The sequence below is a fragment of the Callorhinus ursinus genome, unplaced genomic scaffold (genome assembly GCF_003265705.2).
Source record: "Callorhinus ursinus isolate GAN/ISIS: 27379988/994484 unplaced genomic scaffold, GSC_fseal_2.0 scaffold11, whole genome shotgun sequence".
NCBI classification, from domain to species: domain Eukaryota; kingdom Metazoa; phylum Chordata; class Mammalia; order Carnivora; family Otariidae; genus Callorhinus; species Callorhinus ursinus.
The window spans coordinates 40659633-40682394 of NW_027397073.1; the positions used below are offsets into that span (position 1 = coordinate 40659633).

A 22762-nucleotide genomic window follows, 5' to 3' on the forward strand; every position below is an offset into this window, starting at 1 on the left:
GCGTTAATATTAGAAGGTGAGCATTGCACGCATACACTCCAATGAATTAGAGTATTATTTATATAGCCATGAAACACTGAATTAGATGTCTAAGATCTTCGGTTTAAATACTGTACACCGATACGAATCACAATGCCTCCAAAAATGGAGTGAATTGCACAACTCTAAAGGTGAATGGAAGGGAAGTTCAGGCATTTAGCACAGTGGTAAAAGAGCAGACATTGTAGAGGTCAATTTTTAAAGACAAGGCAATCAATCAGATTCAGCCAGTAAGCCACGTGCTTTCAACTCTGTGTGGACTCCAGTGGCAAGAAATGTTCAAGATATTCTGCAATCCCAGTTTTCAGAGAGAGCCAGGACACAGCACATAGGGTGAGGACAAGAGATTTTGAGACGTGAAATCATTCTGCCCTCCAAAAAGTATGCCAGGCAGATAAAATACAGATCCCCCTGCTTCCTTTGGCTCCCTCTCCTCTCTCTTTTTTTTAAGTTGTCCAAAGGGAGAGATCATTGCCTTGGTTCTTACATCTCATTCCTTCTCTCCTGGTTCCCTTTTCTTCTTGCTGGTGTACATCCTTTACTAGTTCTCCCAGTGGTGTGCTCTAGGTGACAAACCCTACCCATTTTATTCTGAAAAATATTTTAATGTCATTCTCCTGCTTGATCTGATCATTTGACTTAATGTAAAGTTTTGAGTTAAGTCCTTTCCCTCAGCACCGTGCAGGTCGTACTCCATTATCTTCTGGTGTCTCATGTTGCTGAGGTTCATCTACTGTCAATCTCATTATTGTCCATTCATAGGTAATATGTCTAGGTAACTTTTTTGGCTCCCTAGGTTGCATTCTGTAGTTTTAATACAATGTTCATGGTGTGAGTTTATTTTTATTTATGTAGCACTGCCTTCACAATATATTTAAAAAAGAAAGATCCATGCTTCTCTTTAATTCTGGGATATTCTCAGCAATTATCTCTTTAAATAGCGCTTCCCTGCCATTCTATTTATTCTCTTCTTCTAGAGTCCCTATTAGAGGAATGCTGCTGTTTTGTTTCCACTGGAACTTAAGCTATAATTTCATTGTTCTTTCAACAGTTACCCTTTTTGATGTCTTTGGAGATACTAAATATACATGCTTCAAAGATGTCTTGCATAGAGTGAAATTAATCTTCTGGTGGGTGATTTTGTTAGCTTTCCTTGCAGCATTGCTCTTGCTCCTTCTGGAATTTTGATTTGCAAGCTTATATTACGTCGGAGGCGTTTGGTTTGCTTTCTGTTTTTGGTTTCTTCCTCTCTCCCACTTTAGCCCGTAGCAGTCTCATAGTTGCCTCCATCTTGTCCTTTTCCGGGGCCCACATTTCAGAGCCAGGTGTCCTAGCCCTTGATGACACTGCAGGTATCGCAAGTCCTGTTGCCTTGGTCGAGGTTGTGACGGCAGGGCAGTGCCCGGTCTTCCAGCTTTCCCAGGTTGGCAGCTTCATGTAAGACACAGCCCCAGACAGCACTGTCTTCTTGTCCAGCCTTGATGTCCCAAGGCCTCCTAGGTAAGCAGAAAGAAGTGATCTAGACACCTTCAGACTTCACAGCCGTGTTACTGATTTGTGGCCTGGACCCACATCCACTTCATCTTTGAAGCCCCTAGATTTTCCAGTACGGTGCCCTGTACAGAGTAGTTTACTCAGTAAGTTTTTATTAAGTATAGAGACAGATGCATTCCTCAGGCTGCAGCCACTGTGATGAGTTTGGTTTACAAGTGATTTTCTACTTCTGGAACCTTTTTCCCCTTCAAACGTTTCTATGTACTGTTTTCTTCTCATCTTCCAAATCCATATCTTCTACCTTTCGTTGCCCCTGCTCCAAAACCTTACGCACTTTCTATATGCATATCCTTAGGTTGGACTCTTAGCTCTTCTCTGTGGTATCGATTCCAGCCAATCTGCCCATCCCCCTCCTTATGTCCGGAACATGGATGTGCATACTTTGCTCTCCCACCTTCTCAAATCTCCTTGTGCTTGCAACTATACCACAGTGCCCTTGGTCATATTTTCTCCTTTCAAAAGATGAGTCAAAACTAACCTCCGTGAAAGTTTCCACGTTTCCACGTCTGTTGCAGCTATTTAGTGAATGAATGACAAATCGAATAGCAGTTATTTCAAATAGCACAACCTATTTGAAAGTGATCATTTTTTTATTTTTTATTTTTTTTAAATTTTATTTATTTATTTGACAGAGAGAGGGAACACAAGCAGAGGGAGTGGGAGAGGGAGAAAGCAGGTTTCCCGCGGAGCAGGGAGCCCGATGCGGGGCTCGATCCCAGGACCTCGGGATCATGGCCTGAGCCGAAGGCAGATGCTTAACGACTGAGCCACCCAGGCGCCCCTGTGATCATTTTTTTAAAAAACATTCTTTAAGGGCATAGCCTGCGACTGTGTCACCGCCATTTATATGTTACTGGTGCCACATCCATATTTAAAACTGTCTTTTTGATGTACAGTTTCCTAGTGAAAACTCAGAACATGAAAAAATTCTGTTTTTTTCATCCACTTTTCTAGACGGGAGAACATGTACCGGGACCCTGGGAATTACACTTGAAGATGAGAACGATAATGGCCCAGTAATACTAAAGCGGACAGTAGTAATCTGCAAAACTGTCCTGTCATCTGCGGATATTGTTGCTGTTGATCCTGATGGGCCTACGAATGGCCCGCCCTTTGACTTCAGTTTGGAGAGTGATCCTGATTCAGACTTAGAAAGAAAGTGGAGATTGGTAAAAATTAACGGTACGTGAATACTAAGTTGATACCAACTTAGTTCTTAGTTTGTGCTTCTGACTTTAGCCACGAGAGGATCTATGTTGACGAGAATGACAAAAACGAAGGCGCTCTCTCCATGCCAGCTTCATCGCTCCCTACGTCAGCTCTTAACAGTTCAGTGCATCCTGTGGCTCCTGAAGCCCTGGGCACCCAGCACGCCAGCCTTCACGACTCACCACCCGCTATACGCTGAGGGGGTTTGCCTTTAAGGTGTCCTTGAGTGTGAATTTCTACCGCATGCTTCCAATGAATGTTCCTCCATTTTCTCTGATGACAGATTAGGAAACAAAGCCCAGGGAAGGAGAACAGGAAGGGAGAAGGAAAATGAGGATACACAGAAGAGACGGTGACGTGTTTAGACCCTGTGTCCCGAATCCTGCTCTGTGGGCTGACAGCATTTTCAGGGAACTAACCTTATTTTTAGATTTTCTCCTTTCTGCTGATTTGGTGCCATAACATCAGTTCTTTTTAGATCGTGTGAAAGGAGGTAGTAATTTTGTTTAATATTCCTGCTTCTGCTTCGTAGAGTAAAACATCGGCAGGATTATGTGCGGTCGAGACTTTGTTACTTTAGGGCGCCTGGGTGGCTCAGTTGGTTAAGCGACTGCCTTCGTCTCAGGTCATGATCCTGGAGTCCCGGGATTGAGCCCCGCATCGGGCTTCCCGCTCAGTGGGGAGTCGGCTTCTCCCTCTGACTCCCCCCTCTCATGCTCTCTCTATCTATCTCATTCTCTCTCTCAAATAGATAGATAAAATCTTTAAAAAAAAAAAAAGTTTGTTACTTTAAAGTTCTGCTCACCTGTGAAATAACCCAAAAGTCTGGGAAACACCAAATTAAGAAGAACGTATCCCAAATAGTCTTTGAAGTCAAATAGGCTGTATTAAATGCCAGCTCCCCTGTTTATTAGTGATATAAATATGACCATGCTGTTTATTTTCTTTGGGCCTTAATTTACTCATATGTAAAATGGGATTATTTGGGGGAGTAAACAAGATAATGAATGTATCAGACCATGGCACATTATGCATCATAAATTTTGGTTCTGCTAGTCTTCTTCTTATTTTTTACACATAAACTTACCAAGTTAACCATGCTTTCTTTTAAAATGGACTTCTTCACTGATTTCTTTACCCAAACACCCAAATTTATATTTAGAGCTTCAAACACCCTAAAAATAAATGGGACTGTCACCCTGGGCCAGTTAAATGGGGAGGGATTATTCTTAGGCATGGGCATGTGGCATTTATATTCAGAATAGTATTCTGTCTTTGGATCTGTACCCGACACTGAACTGGATATTGACCTGGATATTTTCTACCCTTTACCTAAAAAAGTACCTCAAAACTAAAAAGTATACAGTTGGTCCCAGGGTCCTATAGGACTATGAGACAGTACAGCATCGGGACAACTCAACGCCTGCCACTATGTTCAAGGTCAGCCATGTTCTAAGCTGTCAGAATCAGTCTCTGACAGTGAGTCACAACTGTTTATGTTTGTTTGGCACAATACATGAAAACAGAGCAAGGGGAAACATCCAGAATTTCAGATTCTGATGAGCCATGTATAAAAGAAAACTGCACTGAGTGGTGATACTAAAAATTTTCAGAGATATGATAAAGACCAATGTCTTAGCATGCCTATTACTTACGATAAGAAGGGTTTGTTTATTATTATTATTACGAGAGCCGAAGGAAGTTTACGTGAGAGGCAGCAGAGAGAAACTTGCATATGCAGGATGTTTACCGTTGCTGTAGATGAGAACTCGTCAGTCCGTTCACATTCTCAGTCCTGTAGCAGTGGTGCCTTCCCATCAGGAAGATCCGTTTGTCAGGAAATATGGCGAATATCCTAACTCTAGGAGAAATTAGTGACATTCTCTATCACTCAGTTTTATTTTCTTTCAGATACGGCAGCTCGTCTTTTCTTTCAGGAGGACCTTCCATTTGGAACATACCGAGTACCTGTCAGAATCACAGATAGACATGGCCTGTCGCTCATCACTCCATTGAACGTTATCTTATGTGACTGTGTTACTGAAAACGACTGCGCGCTTCGCACAGATGCGAGGACCGGCCAAGGAGAAGTGAGACTTGGAAAATGGGCCATCCTTGCAATATTGCTGGGCATAGCCTTGCTCTTTTGTAAGTCCCTTCACCAACTCGAATAACCGCCTTCGCGATAACTTTCAAGACACATTCTTAGAATCGGCACTGCTATGTGTAGCTGTTCATTTGTGTATAGTTCTAGGTCTGCTTAACACAACACACTGAACTTATATGTTGAAAGCACTGTTCTCGTGTTATCTCAGCATAGATATAAAATTCAGCGCAGAAACAGCATTTAGCACGTCTTCGTGGCATACCTGGTTAGGGCAGACTTTCTCCATAAGCCATCATATTGATGTTTTCTGGAAAGCTGTCTTTGTATTAATCATCCTAAATTCATAACTCTACATTGTTTTATGATCAACTGAAGTAACTTCTCCCATCCTCCAGGTATCCTATTTACCTTAGTCTGTGGGGGTACTGGGGCAGCGAAGCAGCCCAAAGTATTTCCTGATGATTTAGCCCAGCAGAACCTCATTGTGTCAAACACAGAAGCTCCAGGAGATGACAAAATAGTAAGTAGTTTGTTCTTTTTAAAAATAAATGCAAAGGACAAATTGGCCTAACCAACTATAATTATCTTTTCTGAGAAAAGTTCTTTTGAAATCAGGAAACTGACAATATAAAAAATTTCATTGGTCCTCTGGACTAGATAGAACAATGTTGATTCTCATGGTGATATGTGGCCTTTCAATGTGGTCATGTAGTGTTACTTAATCGTAAAAATCCTTTAGCATCTCATTATTATTTCTACTTAAAATGTTTCATGACTTCAACTTCAGGCCCAGACTTTTTTATATATTGAAACTGCTGTTTGTGCTGTAAAAATATTTCATTTAATTATTCACAGATCGTCAGCATAATTATTTTTAATTTTTTTTCCTGGCAACAGCAATAAAATGACTACAAGCTTTGATCAGTGTGGGAAGAACTTTAATGGAGGCTTTCTGGTTCTAATATGGGTTAGCAAGAAGCCTGCGGTCAAATATATGAAACGGCAATGTTAGCAAGTGACTACAGAACTCCAGCTTTGATTTCTAGCCTAGTACGTGGATGAGGAACATGTAAATTTTCTACAAAAAGCATAATGATGATGAACAGGAAAGATTTAGAAAACAAAAGTGTATTGACATCTAGGAAGGTATTGAAAAAAATAAAACAGGGTTTCTTACAGAAACACAGCATAGAAAATCAGTGACCAGAGCTTTGGTGTTCTTATTTGCCCTGCTGATTTATTTTTCTTTATTGAGATCACAGGGATTTATTATTGCAGCTAAGATTTTTATGGCAACTCTTTTTTCTATATTTTTGTTTTAGTTGAAGGGAACAACAGGAGACACTGAATAAAAATACCGGTCCCCGTTTCTGTTTCTGTTCTAGTCTAGTCCAGTCCTTCTAGGTGAAGGGAGTAAATTTAAACCAAGCAGGGTAAATTCATGTGAGATGTTGATACCAGAATCCTGATTTTGAGCCTTGAGATTTTGGAAGAATTTAACAGATGACATTGTACAGTGTTCTAAGAAGTTTTTTAAGAAGGAATATACATTCAGCTTTCTGATTTGTCTCAAGGTATAGACCGCTTGACATCTGCAGTTTGCAGATGCATTGGACGCTGCATGAAGTTCTGGGGTTACAAAAGTCGGGTATTCAGGATTGCTAAAACAGATTTAGTTCTTGCCCTTAGGGAGCTTACTTTCTAACACAAAAATGTATGGCATTATCTGCATGTTGTTGTTGTTGTTGTTTGCCTCTGTATGCAAATTGTTTGCATTTCAGTGCCCCACGAATGGCTTCACAACGCATACTGTGGGCAGTTCGGCTCAGGGAATTTGTGGCACCCTGGGATCAGGAGTGAAAAATGGAGGGCAGGAAACCATTGAGATGGCGAAAAGCGGACACCAGACCCTGGAACCGTGCCGGGGGACTGGGCACCATCACACCCTGGATTCCTGCAGGGGAGGACCTGTGGAGGTGGACAACTGCAGATACACCTACTCCGAGTGGCATAATTTGACTCAAACCCATCTTGGTGAAGTGAGTTTCCCTGAGGGTCCTACAAATTTATTTTGATTTCTTTTCAACTTTCTCAATTATTTCAAATTTAGTGGCTTGACCCTTGTTTTCAGTAATGATTAATCTATTAATTGTAAAGTTGTTGTTCCTTAATTTTGATTTAGTAATGCTCAGATATTAAGAGGACATTTACTTTTGTTTGGTTTTAATTCTTACGGAAACAATGTTAGATGATATTTATTTATTTATTGGACATGAAATGTCTTATTCTGTATAAGAACAGTCCCAGTTTATGTGTTTTGTTTTTAAAATATAGAAGTTATCTGTGTGATGATATTTAAATTATTTTTTTTTCCATGACTTTGTGTGAATATTTCCCATGTGACAAATCGAATCTTAGAAACCAGAAGCGTGGTACGAGGCAATTATAGCCTTATGGTCACTAAGCCTATCTGGAAAGATCTCAGCCCACATCAATTTGGGCTCAGTTTAATGGGTGCATCTCACTTTAGACATGATTTTGAAAGGGAAACTAGTGATTACCTAACATGAACCCTCATGTACTTGGGTTTGCCGCCACATATGTGAGATTTTAGAAACATGCTGTAGAGTGAATTTATAGATGATTTATGATACAGACCAATCATGTGCATTTTTTATGTGTAGGAATCCATTAGAGGACACACTCTGATTAAAAATTAAACAATGAAAGGTAAATCAAAGCAATTATTTTTATGTTAGTAAGTTTTGGTGTTTAAAATAATAATAATAAAATATATTGTGTTTCTCCCCTGGCAGAAGGTGCAACTGTGTAATCAGGATGACAAGCATAAGCATGCTCAAGACTATGTCCTTACGTATAACTACGAAGGCAAAGGATCGGTGGCTGGTTCTATAGGTTGTTGCAGTGAACGACTTGAAGAAGATGGGCTTGAATTTTTGGATCATTTGGAACCCAAATTCAGGACACTAGCAGAAGCATGCATGAAGAGATGAGTGTATTCTAATAAGTCTACAAAAGCCAGTGGCTTTATCTCCCTCCCACCCGTGCTTTTTTCATTACAAGCCAGGATTTTTGAAAAACAGAAGATGCTATGTTTCGGGTTTTCCCCTCCTTATTTCCATTGGATCTCTTTAGCCAAATGCGTTTTTACAGAAAAATGCTGTATATGTGTATACAAATTTCCCAGGTTTTACATAGTTATTAATCAGTTGTCTTCCACCCAAAGAGACCTACAGATAGAAAAATTAAGGAAGTCTACATTATTGTTTACATTTGGGTATAATGACAATAGCCAATTTTATAGTGCAATAACATGTAATGAATTCAAGTGTGTGTCCTACACTACTTAAAGTATAACCTGATAGAAAATTGTGGAGAACTCGCTTTAACATTATCTTCACTTACCTAATGAATTGTTTGTGTGGTGCTTGAAAACTGCTGTTCTCCTAAACATTATAAAGTGTGTATATTACATTCTTGATAATGTTTTATTCTTATAACATTAACTTTCTTTTTAATGCAAAGGGAGAGTCCCAGCCAGGCATTGACTGGTAATACAATTCCATTTTGGTGGAGTTTAATTTCTGTGTTTTATTCTATATAAAATCCTGCACTGAATCTACGTTTCTGTTACCTACTTTGTCAGAGAAGTTTAAGTTTAAAAACTGCTTTAAGAATGTATTTTTATGGGCGCCTGGGTGGCTCACTTGGTTAAGCGACTGCTTTCAGCTCAGGTCATGATCCTGGAGTCCCGGGATCGAGTCCTGCATCTGGCTCCCTGCTCGGCGGGGAGTCTGCTTCTCCCTCTGACCCTCCCCCCTCTCATGTGCTTTCTCTCTCTCTCACTCTTTCTCTCAAATAAATAAATAAAATCTTTTTTAAAAAAAAAGAATGTATTTTTACTTCTGCAGAGTTTTGGTCCTTGGTCTCTCTCTGTCTCTATATATCTCTCTCTATATATCTCTCACTATCTCTCTTTCTCGTCTCTTTATTTTTTAAATTTCTTCTTGGGTTGGAGAATCTAAATATTTTAAAAAGCCATCTCTCTTCTCTTCTAAAGCGAGTGATTCTGTTTATGTTTTATGTAAGTGTATTATTCTGTTTTTCTTGAAATCTGTGTAATGTTGACATTATTGTTTCAAGTATCTTGGTCATTGCTTCATTATTTCCTCAACAAAGGAACTTTAACTTTGCCGTTGAAACTAAAAATAAGTCATGCTTTTCTTAGATGCAACATTCTGTGTTAACAAAAGGGTATTTAAAATTGAAATGTGGATAGTATATAATAGCATGTTTACAGTTCATATCTTCAGTGCAAGGATATAGTTTTTAAATGCGAAATAGTGATGGGTTTTGAAATAAGCTTTGAGGTACAGGGATCGTGAAAGTTCTCCAGGAATAAGTATTTTATAACTTTTTAGATGAAATGACTAGTCGTATCTATGTGTTTGAGAAGTTGTTGCTTTCTTTTTCATATTTTAAGATTACAGTTTTTAACACATGTAGAGTAGGCCAAACTATTTATATTTTGAAACAATAAGACAAAATTAAACTAAACAGCCAACCAAGTTCCAGGCCAGGTTTGACAGCTGATTTCAGTCAATGAATTTTCTATGTATACCAACCACATGGACATTTTAAATGTATTTCTGATAGTAACAATTGTTAATAATGTGCCTATCTTAAATTCACAAGCTTGGCTTATAAAAATTATTTTTAAGGATTAACATTGGGTAATTATCCCATAGTCAATTTATCTTTTTAATAGTTTTATTATTGTTCAGTCAAAAATACTATTTCTCAAAGTTATTTTAAATAAATCATGCCTACAATGTTGTGTGTTACTAGTTATGAGAAAGTAAATCAAGTAGTTTCAAAATATTAGTGTGAGTTTTTTAATCATGTGTCCAATGTGACTATAATTATATTTGTCTTACTTTGAGAAGTGCGTCTATTCTTTAGAATCGTGTTCTACATTTTTCAGAATTTTAGAGTTTGATGTGGAGAGATCATTGGTCCATTGTTATCACCACATGTATATTATTTTGCTATTCTAAAGGTTGTCATGCTATGGGATATTGGTTAAGTTGCATAGTTTTTCTGTGTGTGTGTGGTTTTTTTTTTAATTTTATCATAAAATGGGGGATGATAATATAACTCCTTTCCTAGGGTGGCTGTAAGAAATTTGAATTAAAAAATGGTTTTTAAGCATGAAATTCATATAGAGTTGTCCACCTAAAAGGCACTCCTATAATACTAAATGATTTAAAATGTCACTTGTACACCTCAATTCATATTAACAAAGATCAATTAAGAAAATAGGATAATTGGAAGCTGTTTTATTTTGCTTTACTTTAGAATGTTTGTCAATTGAGAATATGTCTCTTCATAATGATTACTTGATGACTGGGTCTTATATATCCAATTGTTCATAATGAATATTGTAAAGATTTCTGAAGCATCTGCAAAGGATTGCCTAATTTGAAATACTATGAAACTCTTTAGTTCCAATTGGATGGAAAGCAGAACATCTACTTAAAATGGGCACTAATTCTAAAACCCTATAAAAGTTATATATGCTTAAGATTCTTCCTGCTATGCCCTTCCTAGCCTTCTCTCCTAGTTGGAAAGGTTGCTTGTCTCAAAAACAAGAAATCACTTGCCTGGGGAATTGAAGACTGTTGGCTTTCGTCAGGGTAACCCTAAAAGTACAAAGACTCCAGAGAGTGCCTTGATGCAAATCCCAACTCCACCCTTCCTAGCTATGGGGTTTGAGAAGTCACTTAAACTTGGAGTCTAGTGTCCTCTATTATATGACCTATATTCGAGGGGGTTGTAGGAGTCCATTCCATAGTTTTGTTGCCAGAATTAAAAGAGTTAATTCATGAAAAGAATTGGCACAGAAGGAACACTCAATATACATTAGCTGCTATTATTATCATAAGAGAAGAAAACGCCTTAGTTGGGATAATCATAGCTTCAGTCTCAAGTCTCACTGTACCTTACAGCTGACATCTTGCCATGGTGTTCCCATTCATCTTTCCCGAAAGCCTAACTAGCATTTTACCTGTGATGGCCTTTGGGAACTTCATGACACATAATTGTTTTCAGGTCTCTCATTCTTGGTATTCAGGAAGCTACATCTTACCCATAGACCACAGATCAGTGTAATAAATCTTGAGACTTAAAGGAAAAACAGATACAATTTCTAGTCCCCAGATTTTGCCTCCTTGAGGGATTTCCCTAAGAAATGGACGGAGTTACTTCAGCAGGGATGTACTGTTAGTTCAATACAGCCTGTATTTGGGGTATCCCTGAAATCATTTTCTGCTTTATTTTTTTGAATCCCTTATCTTAAGGCTAGTTTTTATCTTGTTCCTGATTGTGTTGTGCAAAATTCGACTTTGACTATAGGCTTTCTCTTTAGTCCCCATCTCCAGCTTTTTCTTGGGCTCCACACTGAGGTCTTTAACCAGACTTTGCCCTGGTCAACACCTTAGGCAGCAACGTACTGGAAATCCAGTGATTTTTCTTCTCTGTGCCTATAGCCATCATATTTTCCACTTCCTTGAGTAATTGAAGCTCCAAGAAGTTACATAATATCCACGTAGACATCATAAAACTCAATTCTTTTTTATCTTGTTTGCATAGCATATTGTTTGTTGCCCCAAACTGCCAGACCTTCTGAGAATTTTTAATACAAGTTTATTCATTCATTCATTTGCATACAGTCATTTAATGCCTTCCCAGTATAGCCATGTAAGGCCTTCCTAATAAAGACTGCTGGTATGAGAAGGTACAAGATGAATTAGCTACTCTACCCACCCACACACTCTACTGCAAGACAAGATATGATGTAGTTTTGAGTGGACGTGACTATGGAATGGTCCAATGCCTGTAAAACGCATTACATGATACCTGGCACATGGCAAGTGCTCAATACAGGTAAAAAAAATTCCAGATGATGCAAAAGAACTGTACTGTTCCAGTGAGTGAAGTTGTGCTTCCATACTACCAAGCGTTCATGAGCATGAGGACCCTACCTCTATTGTCCTCCATTCCTCTTCATATGTTCTTCCCACCAGTATCCCATCTCAACTCCTCGGCATCACTCAGCTCCAGCAATGGTTATGCCTCCAATCTCTTCACTCTTCCATCCTTCTCCCTGCTGTCAAAGAACAAAGAGGATCATGGCATTCTGCCTAAGGGCCTTCGGTGATTTTAGAGGATAAATTTGAAATGCAAATCACATTCAAATACCAATCTTCCTTTACCCCACACACACATTCTCTATCTTATAACGCCTTGCTCATAATAGGGCCTCCTTGTACAGTATCTTTACTCATCCATTTCTTTCTTGCAAAAATAAGACTTTTTAAAAAGATATAGTTCAGGGCGCCTGGGTGGCTCAGATGGTTAAGCGTCTGCCTTCGGCTCAGGTCATGATCCCGGGGTCCTGGGATCGAGTCCCGCATCGGGCTCCCTGCTCTGTGGTGAGCCTGCTTCTCCCTCTGCTTCTCTCTCTCTCTCTCTCTCTGACTCTCATGAATAAATAAATAAAACATTTAAAAAAAAACCTTATAAAAAAAAGATATAGTTCAAAAACCGTCTCTAGCCATATGACATGAGTCTAGAGCACATTGCCGTAAATTCACTTATAGGTATGTGTGTATGTGTATGCATTCATACGTTTATGCGTGTGTGTGTGCATGTGTGTGTGTTTTCTCATATGAGAAATTTATTGAAGACAAAAGTGTTCCCATTTGTATGCACATTGAACTGCGGCCATCAATGCATTCTCATGAGCCAAATTATATTGCCCAGGTCACAAAGGGAAAAAAAAAAGGAAGATTAAAAATTAAGTTATCTGATTCCTAGCAAAATACCTAACTTTCCTTGACATAAATTTTCTATTAGAGATGTGATGCATATTAGATTCTGCATTGAATTCTTTTTTCAATACTGGGACATTGAATACATAGAACAACAAACATTTACATTCACTACTTAGAAAGTGAGGAGGTGAGGTTTTGGAATCCTTGGGGTGGTGGGAGTGGCAGATCCCATCTGTACATTGTGGTTCAGTTTAGCTAATTCCTTCCTACCCCCAACAATTGCCTGACATTCTCAGAACTAGCTACACCACATTGAAACGTAGTTCTCAAAGGTTCTTGTTCATCTTCACCACTGTGTGCCCAGCATATAGAACAGTAGACTTTCCATATGTTTGTTATATGAATGGATGAATGAATTCACATAGGTACCGGACTGAGATTAGATGGCAGCTTTGCTTAAAGAAGCAGTTTTTTTCCAGGGCGCCTGGCTGGCTTATTTGGTAGAGTATGTGGCTCTTGATCTTGAGGTCATGAGTTCAAGCCAGTTTTTCCTCAGTTGAAACTCAATGACCAATGTGGAAATCTTTTTTGTGGCCATCTTTTCATTATCAGCATGTTCTAACACTAGTGAAAATAAGTTTTGCTAAAGGGCTAACTACCCTCCTGTTGCCGAAGAAAAGCAACCAAGAGCCACTTGTGTCTTAGAAATTCAAGAAATGATTCTTATGGGTTTGCCAAAACCAAGTTAATTATTTATAAACTGTTGAGAGTCAGGCCTTGACTCAAGAAGTATCTTGAGAAACCAGAAGCAAGGAAAGTGCAGATCTCAGAGCTTTCTCCGACTTAGAGCAGGATGACCCTCTGTAATAGGACACCATGGTGCCCAAGTGTATTGGCCAGAAGGAAATTGGGAGAGGAAAGGAAAAGATGCGTGTAGCTGAGAGCCTGGGAGGCGGTGACTCTACTGCACTGTGAGCTGATAAGGTGGCCTGAAGATAACACAGAAGACAGAGACGCCTGTCCTGCTGTTTTAAGGAACAGATCCACCCAGTGAATGGTGGGCAAGGCTTAGTAAATAGCCAGTCAGCTATGCTTCTGGGGTTCTGGCTTTTGGGAATCGTTCATATGCCTTCTTTTATTTCCTCTGCCCCAGGTCTGGGTTTCAGTCTGAGAACTAAAATCTTAGAAAGTGAGATCGTGTTTTTCCTTCCTAGGTGGGTCCTCTGTCCCCACCTTCCCCTGCCCCTGACTACCCACATAGCTACAGAACAGTGTAGGTCACTTTTGCTTCACTTTTTAAAATAGAGCAAATAAATGCATCATCCAGCTGCATTTTAAATTAAACACACAGCATAGTCTTCAGGTAAAACAAAACAACCTAGTGTTGACAAGACAAGAAGTGTGAAGTAAACTAGTGCTCTGTGTATAACTAGCGTAGTACGCAGAACACTGAGCTTATTTTATTGAAAAAGACCCACATCTTTTATTTTATAGAGGAATATTGCTGTGTCACGGCTTTGGGACATACTCTTTACCTTCAAACCCATTGGGTATGATTTAAATTCTAGATCTATATGAGACTACGGAGAAGAATCTCACTGCTGACCCTCTATCGGTAGTGACAGTGCAAGGAAAAGTCAAGGGCTGTTTTGTGACACTCTACCTCCTTTAGCTCCAGCAGGAAATCTGGGCATGGCTAAGAGTTTAGAACTGTAGAGTTTCTACTAGCTGCCTCTTTTTGTTGTTGTTGTTGTTATGTTAGGATACAGAAGAGGACACAGCAGAATATTGTTCCTTTTGCAGTTGACAGATCAGAACAAGTTTGCTGAAATATTTGCACTGTATTTTAGAGTGTGGCTCACAGACCATCTGCATCCAATCACCTGTCGTGTTTGTCCAAGTAAAGGTCCCCTGTGGAATCAGAATCACAAGGATGACAGGGAGGAAGGATGGCAGCCTTCACTTTTCAGTAAGTATCCTAGGCCACTGGTACAACCTCTAAAGGTTGAGAACCATTGATGGGGATTTACCAATTGGGTCTATGTGATGGTTTGGAGATTCATGACACTTGAGTATTTTTAGCATCCTTCTTCACATAAGATGCATTAAATTCTAGAATTGTACCAAAGAGTTGAAACACACTGATTAGTAAAATCCACGCTTTCATTAAACGAACCATTTCAGAATGTACTCTGTATTCCATGGTTCCTACTCACTACATGAAGGTGAACCAGAGGCATAATCTTAAGATAGGATTGTGGGACCAGGACAGTTAGTAAATACTCAATAAAAATTAACTGATTTTGCTACATAAATGTGGCTATCCAATAAGATGCATCCAAATTATATTGCATATATTCCAAAAACAAATCGTGATTGTCAAATCTCCAGAGACAAATAGGACCAGAGAGCCCAAAAGCATGTGCATCTGGTGACTCTGTCCATGAGGTGGCAGCCCTTTGGCAGCACTATGCTGTGGTGGGGAAGCCACGTCAGGTAGGGTGACAGGGAATGTTCATAAGATGACTATCATGGCCAGGACATTCAGAGGGGCCTATGAAACAGGAAAGGGGCATGTGGGAAGAGTCAAGAGTTTTCCATTTAAGGAGTGTTTCCATGGAAAGGGGGCCAGTTGGAAAATTTCTAGGAACCAAAAACATGAAGGGAACTCATAGGGAATGAAAAGTTCAGAAAGCCAGAGGTGGAGGGCAGGGGGTGGGTGTCAACATACAAGCTTCAGTGCAAAATCACCAGTCAAATCAGATAAAAGGACTTTATCCTAAAGAAGGAAGATATGGCACGAAGATCCCGTATACATGCAAGGATGCTTCTCTCAGTGGCACTAAATATGTGGATCATTAGAAATAAACCAAATGCTCCATGACAGGAAAGTAAATGATTTATAATATGTTATTGTGATACAATGTACAAAGATCGAGGGTAATGTATATAATGATCATAGACACTGACTTCCTAGTTAGGAAGACATGAATTCAAGTTGTAGCTTTGTTCTCACTAACAGGGTAAACTTGGAAAGTCACAGAAGCCTCAGATTCCTTACATGCAAAATGGGGACAAAATAGGAATAAATGAGGAAATAGATTAAAAGATTCTTAGTGCTTTGTGCCTGAATATATCAATAAATGGTAGCTACAGCTATTTTTATGATAATGATGATAAGGGAATGTCATGCAATCATTTTATTTTGAAGACTAATTAAATAAAGGCATAAAATACGGTGTTAATGAAAAACTGGAATAATTGTCCAGATCAGTACAATCCCAAATTCATTTATATATCAGAATGTATGTAATATACTAAAATATTGAGCAGTAATCCCTGGGTGATGGGAATGTTTCTTCATTATATGTTTCTGACTTTCCATTTTACAATGACTATTATTATTTATAAAATCAGGGGGCAATTAAAAGAATGAAATTAAGAGAAAAAAAAAAAAGCTCATGGGCTTTAGGATTTTTGAAGATTTGCCGACCTGTGAAGAAAAACTGTAAATCTCAGCCTTACTAAGTCAAGCCTACAATGAACATCTTATATTCATAGCAAATGACTGAATTGAAGCAAGAAAAAAAATCCATCATCTTACATTATTATATTTACATTTTAATGTTTTCTTTTTACCAAGTTTTTTAATAAACAGTTAAATTCCTCTTTTTTGCATAACACATATAGAAATCATATAAAGATCATTTTAAAAAACCTTCTACATAATAAAATATTTCTAAAGCTCTGTATGATTCATTGCACATAAGGCTTCAGAAAATAAGCTATAGGACAATAAAAGAATTTGGATAGTTTCCTAGAAATCAGAACAGGATTTAACTTGCAGATAAAAGTTTTGTTTTTGACAGTTATAATTGAGCATACCATTTCTTCCAAGAATGATAATAATTTAAACCCTGCCAAAGCATTTTAGGTTTAAGCAGAAAAGAAAGAAAACAGCACTATTGCTTTCAACCATTTTGGTTTTGTTTAACTGGCTCATTTATCTCTATAAGAAAAATAGGAGTCTAAAATTCTGGGGTTTTATCTCAACCTTCTTATCTTCAGATAAGTCATGTAACTCCTTTGGGTATAAATCTTCAGTAAAAAGAGTTATACTAGATTCAACATAGAATCACTTTCAGCTATAATTTTCTATGATTCTGTGTTAATTAAATATGAGTGAAACGGTAATTCGGCATTAATAAAACTTTGATTGTCAAACTTTTCCCAAGTTAAAGAGATTGTATTTCGAATGTCTGTGGTATGTGGGGTTGTACACCAGGGGCGGGACAAGGGGGCTTGGATTAGTTTGGTTTTAGCTTCATATCTACATGAATCTGGTAAGTGGCCCTGAGGAAATGTCTCTGGCGGGCAGATGACCAGATCTCTGTCTTAAATCTGGGACTTTCAATGCTTCAATTTGTATCATTTTTCTTCACTTGGAACTGAATTCCTCAGGAAGCTCCCTTCTGCTTTTTTAGCCTGAGCATCTTTAGTAAAGTTGCCAATAATATTTTTGGCAATTTCTAGTCTCTTGTAATTTAGACAAAGTTCTTCTCTTGACTCTCAGCATTGTATGGGAAATTTAAAAAGGCAATATTCTATCATTTGTTATTTAGTCATTTTACATGTTTCCTTTAAAGGAAGTCTTACTAAGACTTGTAAAGTTGATTGCTCAGAAAGGAGGAACTGAATGGCCTCCCAGCAGATCTCCTGATGTAATCCAGGGCTCCCTGTGCTAATGGATGCTATTGTAGAGAAGGATGGCCCCACATTAAAAAGTCATCCTATTTGAGATAAGACAGAAGTTATATATAAACGCCATTTGCATTTGAAGATGTTCAGTATTGGAACATCGCATCTAAATAGTGTTCTAAAGTTTTTGAAAAAGCATATTTGAAAATGAGATTCCTTTTGTTCACCTAATGGTTTTCTAGCATGCTAGTACAATGCTAGGATGATGTTTAACACCATAGATCAACTTTCATATTTTCTTTTATTGCACACCGAGAGCTATGTAACTCCAAAACTAAAAGTATGATACCTTGCCTGAATATCCAGAAAGTTAAGAGCAAAATTCAGGACTCAATGGTAGTAACTGACCCACTTCAGTTGCTTTACTGATAACTGATTTTTTTGTATCTGCTTTATATAATTTAATTTGATAAGCTTTCTTTTTCAAAAGTGAGAGGGATATAAACTTGAATTAAATAAAAAAAATGTTTATCAACTCTCTTTTATTCTGATAATATAAACCAGCAAAGAGAAACAAACACTAAAATTCTAACACCTGTCTGTGAAAGTTCTTATATTTTAAGTAAAACAAGTCATTATTCTAATCATTAGTAGGATAAATGAAAGACGCCAAACACAAAAGCAAAGATCTCTGCCTCCCAGTATTCATGCCCTCCTGTAATCACCTTCTGTTGACTTTAGAGTGTCCCTGGTGACTTACTTCTAGCCAACAAAATTAGACAGAGGTGCAAGAATGTCATTTCTGATACTGGATTACAAAAAGACCGTGGCATCCGCTTTGGTCACCTTATCCTTCTTGCTTGTTCTGAGGGAAGCCAAGTACCCATGTTGTGGGCTGCCCTAGAGAGGACCATGTGGCCAGGAACTGATGTCTCTGGCTAACAGTCATCAAGGAAACCCTGTCAAAAGTCACGGAAGTGAAGTAAGACACAGATCCCATGGAACCTTGAGATGGATGCAGCCTCAGCTAAACACCTTACTACAGAGTGTCTGCACCAGAGATAGCCAGCTAAGCCACGCCTACATTCTACAGAAATTGTGAGATCACAGGTTCTTGTTTTAAGCCACTAAACTGTGGAATAACACAAAAGTGACATCCAACAGATAGAAAGTGGTGCAGTGATAGGTAACAATGTGTGATGGCAATACAGTGTGTGATCTCATTTATGTGAAATTACAAGGAAGTCAAAACTACTCCATGACTGAAAGCAGAACAGTGGTTGCCTCTGCATGGGATGGGTATTGGCTTCGGTGAAAGAAATGTTCTATATCTTGATTTGAATGATGGTAACACCAGTACATATATATATTTGTCAAAAGTTACTGAAGTGTCCATTTGAGGTCTATGAATTTTACTCTATGTAAATTATACCTCAAAAGAGAAAAATGGAAGGGTCCAGGAACATCATTGTTTGACCAACTGGGGAGGTAAATTGAAACCTACTCAGGTTGGTATAGATCAATTGCATAGTTGGATCAAATGGAAAAGAAAAAATCTTTTTTTTTAAAAATTTTATATTTTTACAAGATGGAGAGGCCAGAGATTCTGAAGTGACATAAGACAACTATGTCAAACACATAAGCAAACAATTTAAAACTTTACTTAGAATCTCTAAACAAATGGGGCTAGAGTACCCAGGTCAGGCTGACTTGTATTTTTGTTTTTTTTTTTTATTTTTAAAAAAGTAATCTTTATGCCCAACATGGGGCTTGACCTCCTGATCCTGAGATCAAGAGTCATATGCTCTATTGACTGAGCCAACCAGGCACCCCTTGAATTTTTGTTATTTTTGAAGTGGTTTTCTTCATTTTACTAATATTATGTTGTTGCCAAAACAGTCTCTTTTGTTTTGCCTCAACAATGGCAAAGAACAAAGATTTGTTGTGTACTAAAGAACTTTGCCCCATTTGTTCAAAATTAAAAGAAGTAATTAAGGGGAGAAATGAACTAGAGGCCTTTGGACAAACTTGGGGTAAAAGACCTAGTATATTCCTGGCCAATTGCCATAATACAGTACTTTCTTCTATGAATAGATGAATTTGGAAAACTGTCACAGGAGAGCCTGGTAGAGCAAGGCTCAGACCACCTTATTTTCAGGGGACCATTTATATGTTATAACAAGGGAACATGACAGAAAATAAGATGTCCTTTGTCTTCCGTTATGTCATAAAAACTCGTGTGTGCTTATCGCTTATCACTTTCCAGTATCTCTGGTGAGAGAAAAACTGACTCTCAGTTTATCAAGTGAGAAAAGAAAAGTTGAGATTGGGCAACACTGGTGTCAATTATCCTGGAAGTATTACATAAAAACAGGTCACCATAGAAGAGAAAATATCTCAAGGCCACATCCATAGTGCTTGTCCCTTCCCAACTTCTTCTTGTCCACCCATCCTGGATGAGAGGAGTGTGGGAGACAGTGGTCTCCAGTCTCTGCCTAGACCTTTGGAACAATACAGCAGTATTGTTGAGATCAGATAATTGAGATCAGATAATTCATCATTAGATGGTTGAGAAGCTGTTCCAGGTATTATCTGATTGCTACTTAATGTTCTCTTGAAGAGGAAATAAAGAAGTTCTTATGGATGCCTCTGAGTTTGGAATCATTTATTCTGACATTTATAAAAAATATTTATTACTTTGGGTGCCTGGCAAGGAGATTTTGGCCCAAGATTCTCATTTTAAAAGTAAAGTATTATAGTTAAGATTAGACCTTCCTCTGATCATCATCTGAACAGAACTTGGAATCTGGGAGAAACAGCCAATTTTATTGAACATGTTGAGAACACTGTAAAGTTAGTAGAAAGTGGGGGGTGCCTAGCTGGCTCAGTGGGAAGATCATTTGACTCTTGACCTCAGAGTTGTGAGTTTGAGGCCCATACTGGGTGTCGAGCTTACTTACTTAAATAAATGAATAAAATTTAAAAACAAAGTTAGTAGAAGGTGACAACAAAACAGCTTTCCTGGGACATGCCCATCTGCCTACTAGGAATATTGCTAGCCCTTCAGTTTTTGTGTTCGTAAATGTTTGGGTAGGACCCTTGCATTAAGGTTGTTTAGAGGGGTGAGAATCTGGCATAACCTTACATAGGTACGTGCAAGTTAAGACTCCAGTTTACCAGTTAGGAATGTGAGTAGCTTATAACATCGAAAGGCAAACCCAAATACGATGCTTGAAAACAATGCAAGAAAAGAACCAATTATTGTGGTGGCACTGGCTAAACAATTTAGTAAAGACTAAATAGCTCATTGGTGGAAAACCTCACCTAGTGACAGAAGGGCTTGGGAAACTGGGCAGGCTGAAAAAAAGACAAATCAAGAATAATAAATCTTGAGTAAGTAAAAATAATGAATAGATAATTGATAATCAATAAAACAAATTAATAACAATAAATCCATAAAATATGAAGTCAATAATTTACTGCCCATAGGGAACTGGTGGGAAAGGCTGCTTTTCTAGTCCTGAGCTAGTTGATAGGCATTTGAGCTGGGAGATATGCTGCTTCCCCAAGCTGGTGTTGAGGGACGGTCCTCCTAAATGTGTGGGAGAAAAGAAGGCTGATGGGGCAGTGAATCAGAGGATGACGTGGAGATAAATGACACATGGGATCTGGAAATCAGCCCACTCACATCTGTAAACCTTCTTGCTTGAGCAATGCCTTTTGAACAGACGGATGCACACAATGAGCTCCTGGGGACATGAGAATGTCCAGGAGAAACTACAGCCTCACCCAGTGGGAGGAGATTTCCACTCTGAAGGAGACTGAAGTGAAGAATTATGGGATGATTCCACAATGAGAGGGACTAAAATTTCACCCTGAGTCAGGGCTTTGTTATACTGTTTTTGGCCAGTTCCTGGAGGAAGTTATCACCCATACAATGCGGTTTTGTATTTTGTGTGGAAATCACCATTCCTTCCAGTCCAGTGAGAAGTCGCTAGAAGACCACTTCCCACCTTAAAAAGGCCTGTTTGTAGAAGATATTTGTAAGGGTGTCTGAAGATTTTAGTGGAAGAAAAGTAAAACCATTATAAAGTTCTTGCATCATTAATGAATAAAGACAGACTAAAAGGAGGCTTTCTGACCCTGGCACATTCTAACTAGATTGGACGATTGTCATGGTGTCATTTATATTGGATAATTCTGAATTTGAGAAATGTACAAGTGTCTGAATTTTGTATGATTGTTGCCAAGGTTATAGTGAAAAGCCACACCCCTGTAGATGGGAGTGAGTTTTCTCCTGAAGGGAATGTATAGTCCCTCTTTCAATTACTCTGGGTAGAAATTAATCCTTGAATGTCAACTGAGGACCTGATAGACCCAACATAGAAAAGTGGAAGGGGACCCTTCTTGGCTTGGGAGGCCAGGGTGGTTTTGGTCTGAACCTGAGGTTCTCTTAGCTGCCTGGCGCATTTTCACGGGGGGTGGAGATAGAGCTGGGAGGTGTGCCTGCCATGGGAAGACAGGAGAGGGGGAGGCAGACAGAGATTCTGGGATGGCTCTTGTCCTGGGCAGCAGTGCGATACTATAGGTTCTTCTCCTCCTTCTTCATCTTCTTCCTCCTCCTTTGCTTTTTCTTCTTCCTCTTCAATATTATAGGTTATTCTTGACTTCAATTGTCTATTACTCCAAGTCTCAGCAGTCTTTTTAAATGACAAAAAAGTCAAGGCTGTTCTCACTGGCGTTGTGGGAAAATAGTGGAGGGCCTCTAGTCATACTTTGGAGAGGTGGTAGAGGAAGAGCAGTGTCTTTTCCTGGAACCTGAGTGGTAGTAGCAGAGGTGGTTACTCTTGGAGGAAAACGACGACCACTTGGTTCCCAAGTAGGAGGAAGGTATCTCTCTGAAAGAGCAAGTGGGTAGATTAAGGAGAGCTAATTTCCAAAAATAAAGTCTGCAAGGGCTCCTGGCATTTGAGTACACATCTGTACAGTATTCCTCACTGCTGATCCAGTAAGTAATTTGCCCGATTACTGCTTATTACTGTGACCGTTTATTCTAAGCAGTATTCTCAAAGTGCTTCTGACCTACTGTATCATGGCAGAACTCATTTTATGTCTCAAGAAGGACTGGGCACCTGGGTGGCTCAGTTGGTTAAGCGGCTGCCTTCAGCTCAGGTCATGATCCTGGAGTCCCGGGATCGAGTCCCACATCGGGCTCCCTGCTCAACAGGGAGCCTGCTTCTCCCTCTGACCCTCTCCCCTCTCGTGCTGTTTCTCTCTCTCTCTCTCTCTCTCTCAAATA

The 22762-nt window shown here is 38.9% G+C and overlaps 1 protein-coding gene across 5 annotated transcripts in view; it reads left to right on the forward strand.

Moving 5' to 3' along the window:
• DSC2 (desmocollin 2) overlaps positions 1–10410 on the forward strand; it is a 35243-nt gene extending 24833 nt beyond the window's left edge. For 2 of the 5 annotated variants that reach the window (XM_073898370.1, XM_073898371.1), the window contains exons 12-17: positions 2548–2775; positions 4714–4950; positions 5305–5429; positions 6691–6948; positions 7594–7639; positions 7726–7858. In XM_073898370.1, coding sequence (XP_073754471.1) covers positions 2548–2775; positions 4714–4950; positions 5305–5429; positions 6691–6948; positions 7594–7629 — 884 coding nt within the window. In that variant the 3' untranslated portion in view covers positions 7630–7639; positions 7726–7858. Of the gene's footprint in view, positions 1–2547; positions 2776–4713; positions 4951–5304; positions 5430–6690; positions 6949–7593; positions 7640–7725 lie in introns of all 5 variants that reach the window. The other 3 variants (XM_025886628.2, XM_073898369.1, XM_073898372.1) reach the window with 2 other exon arrangements.
• Positions 10411–22762: the final 12352 nt, after the last annotated feature.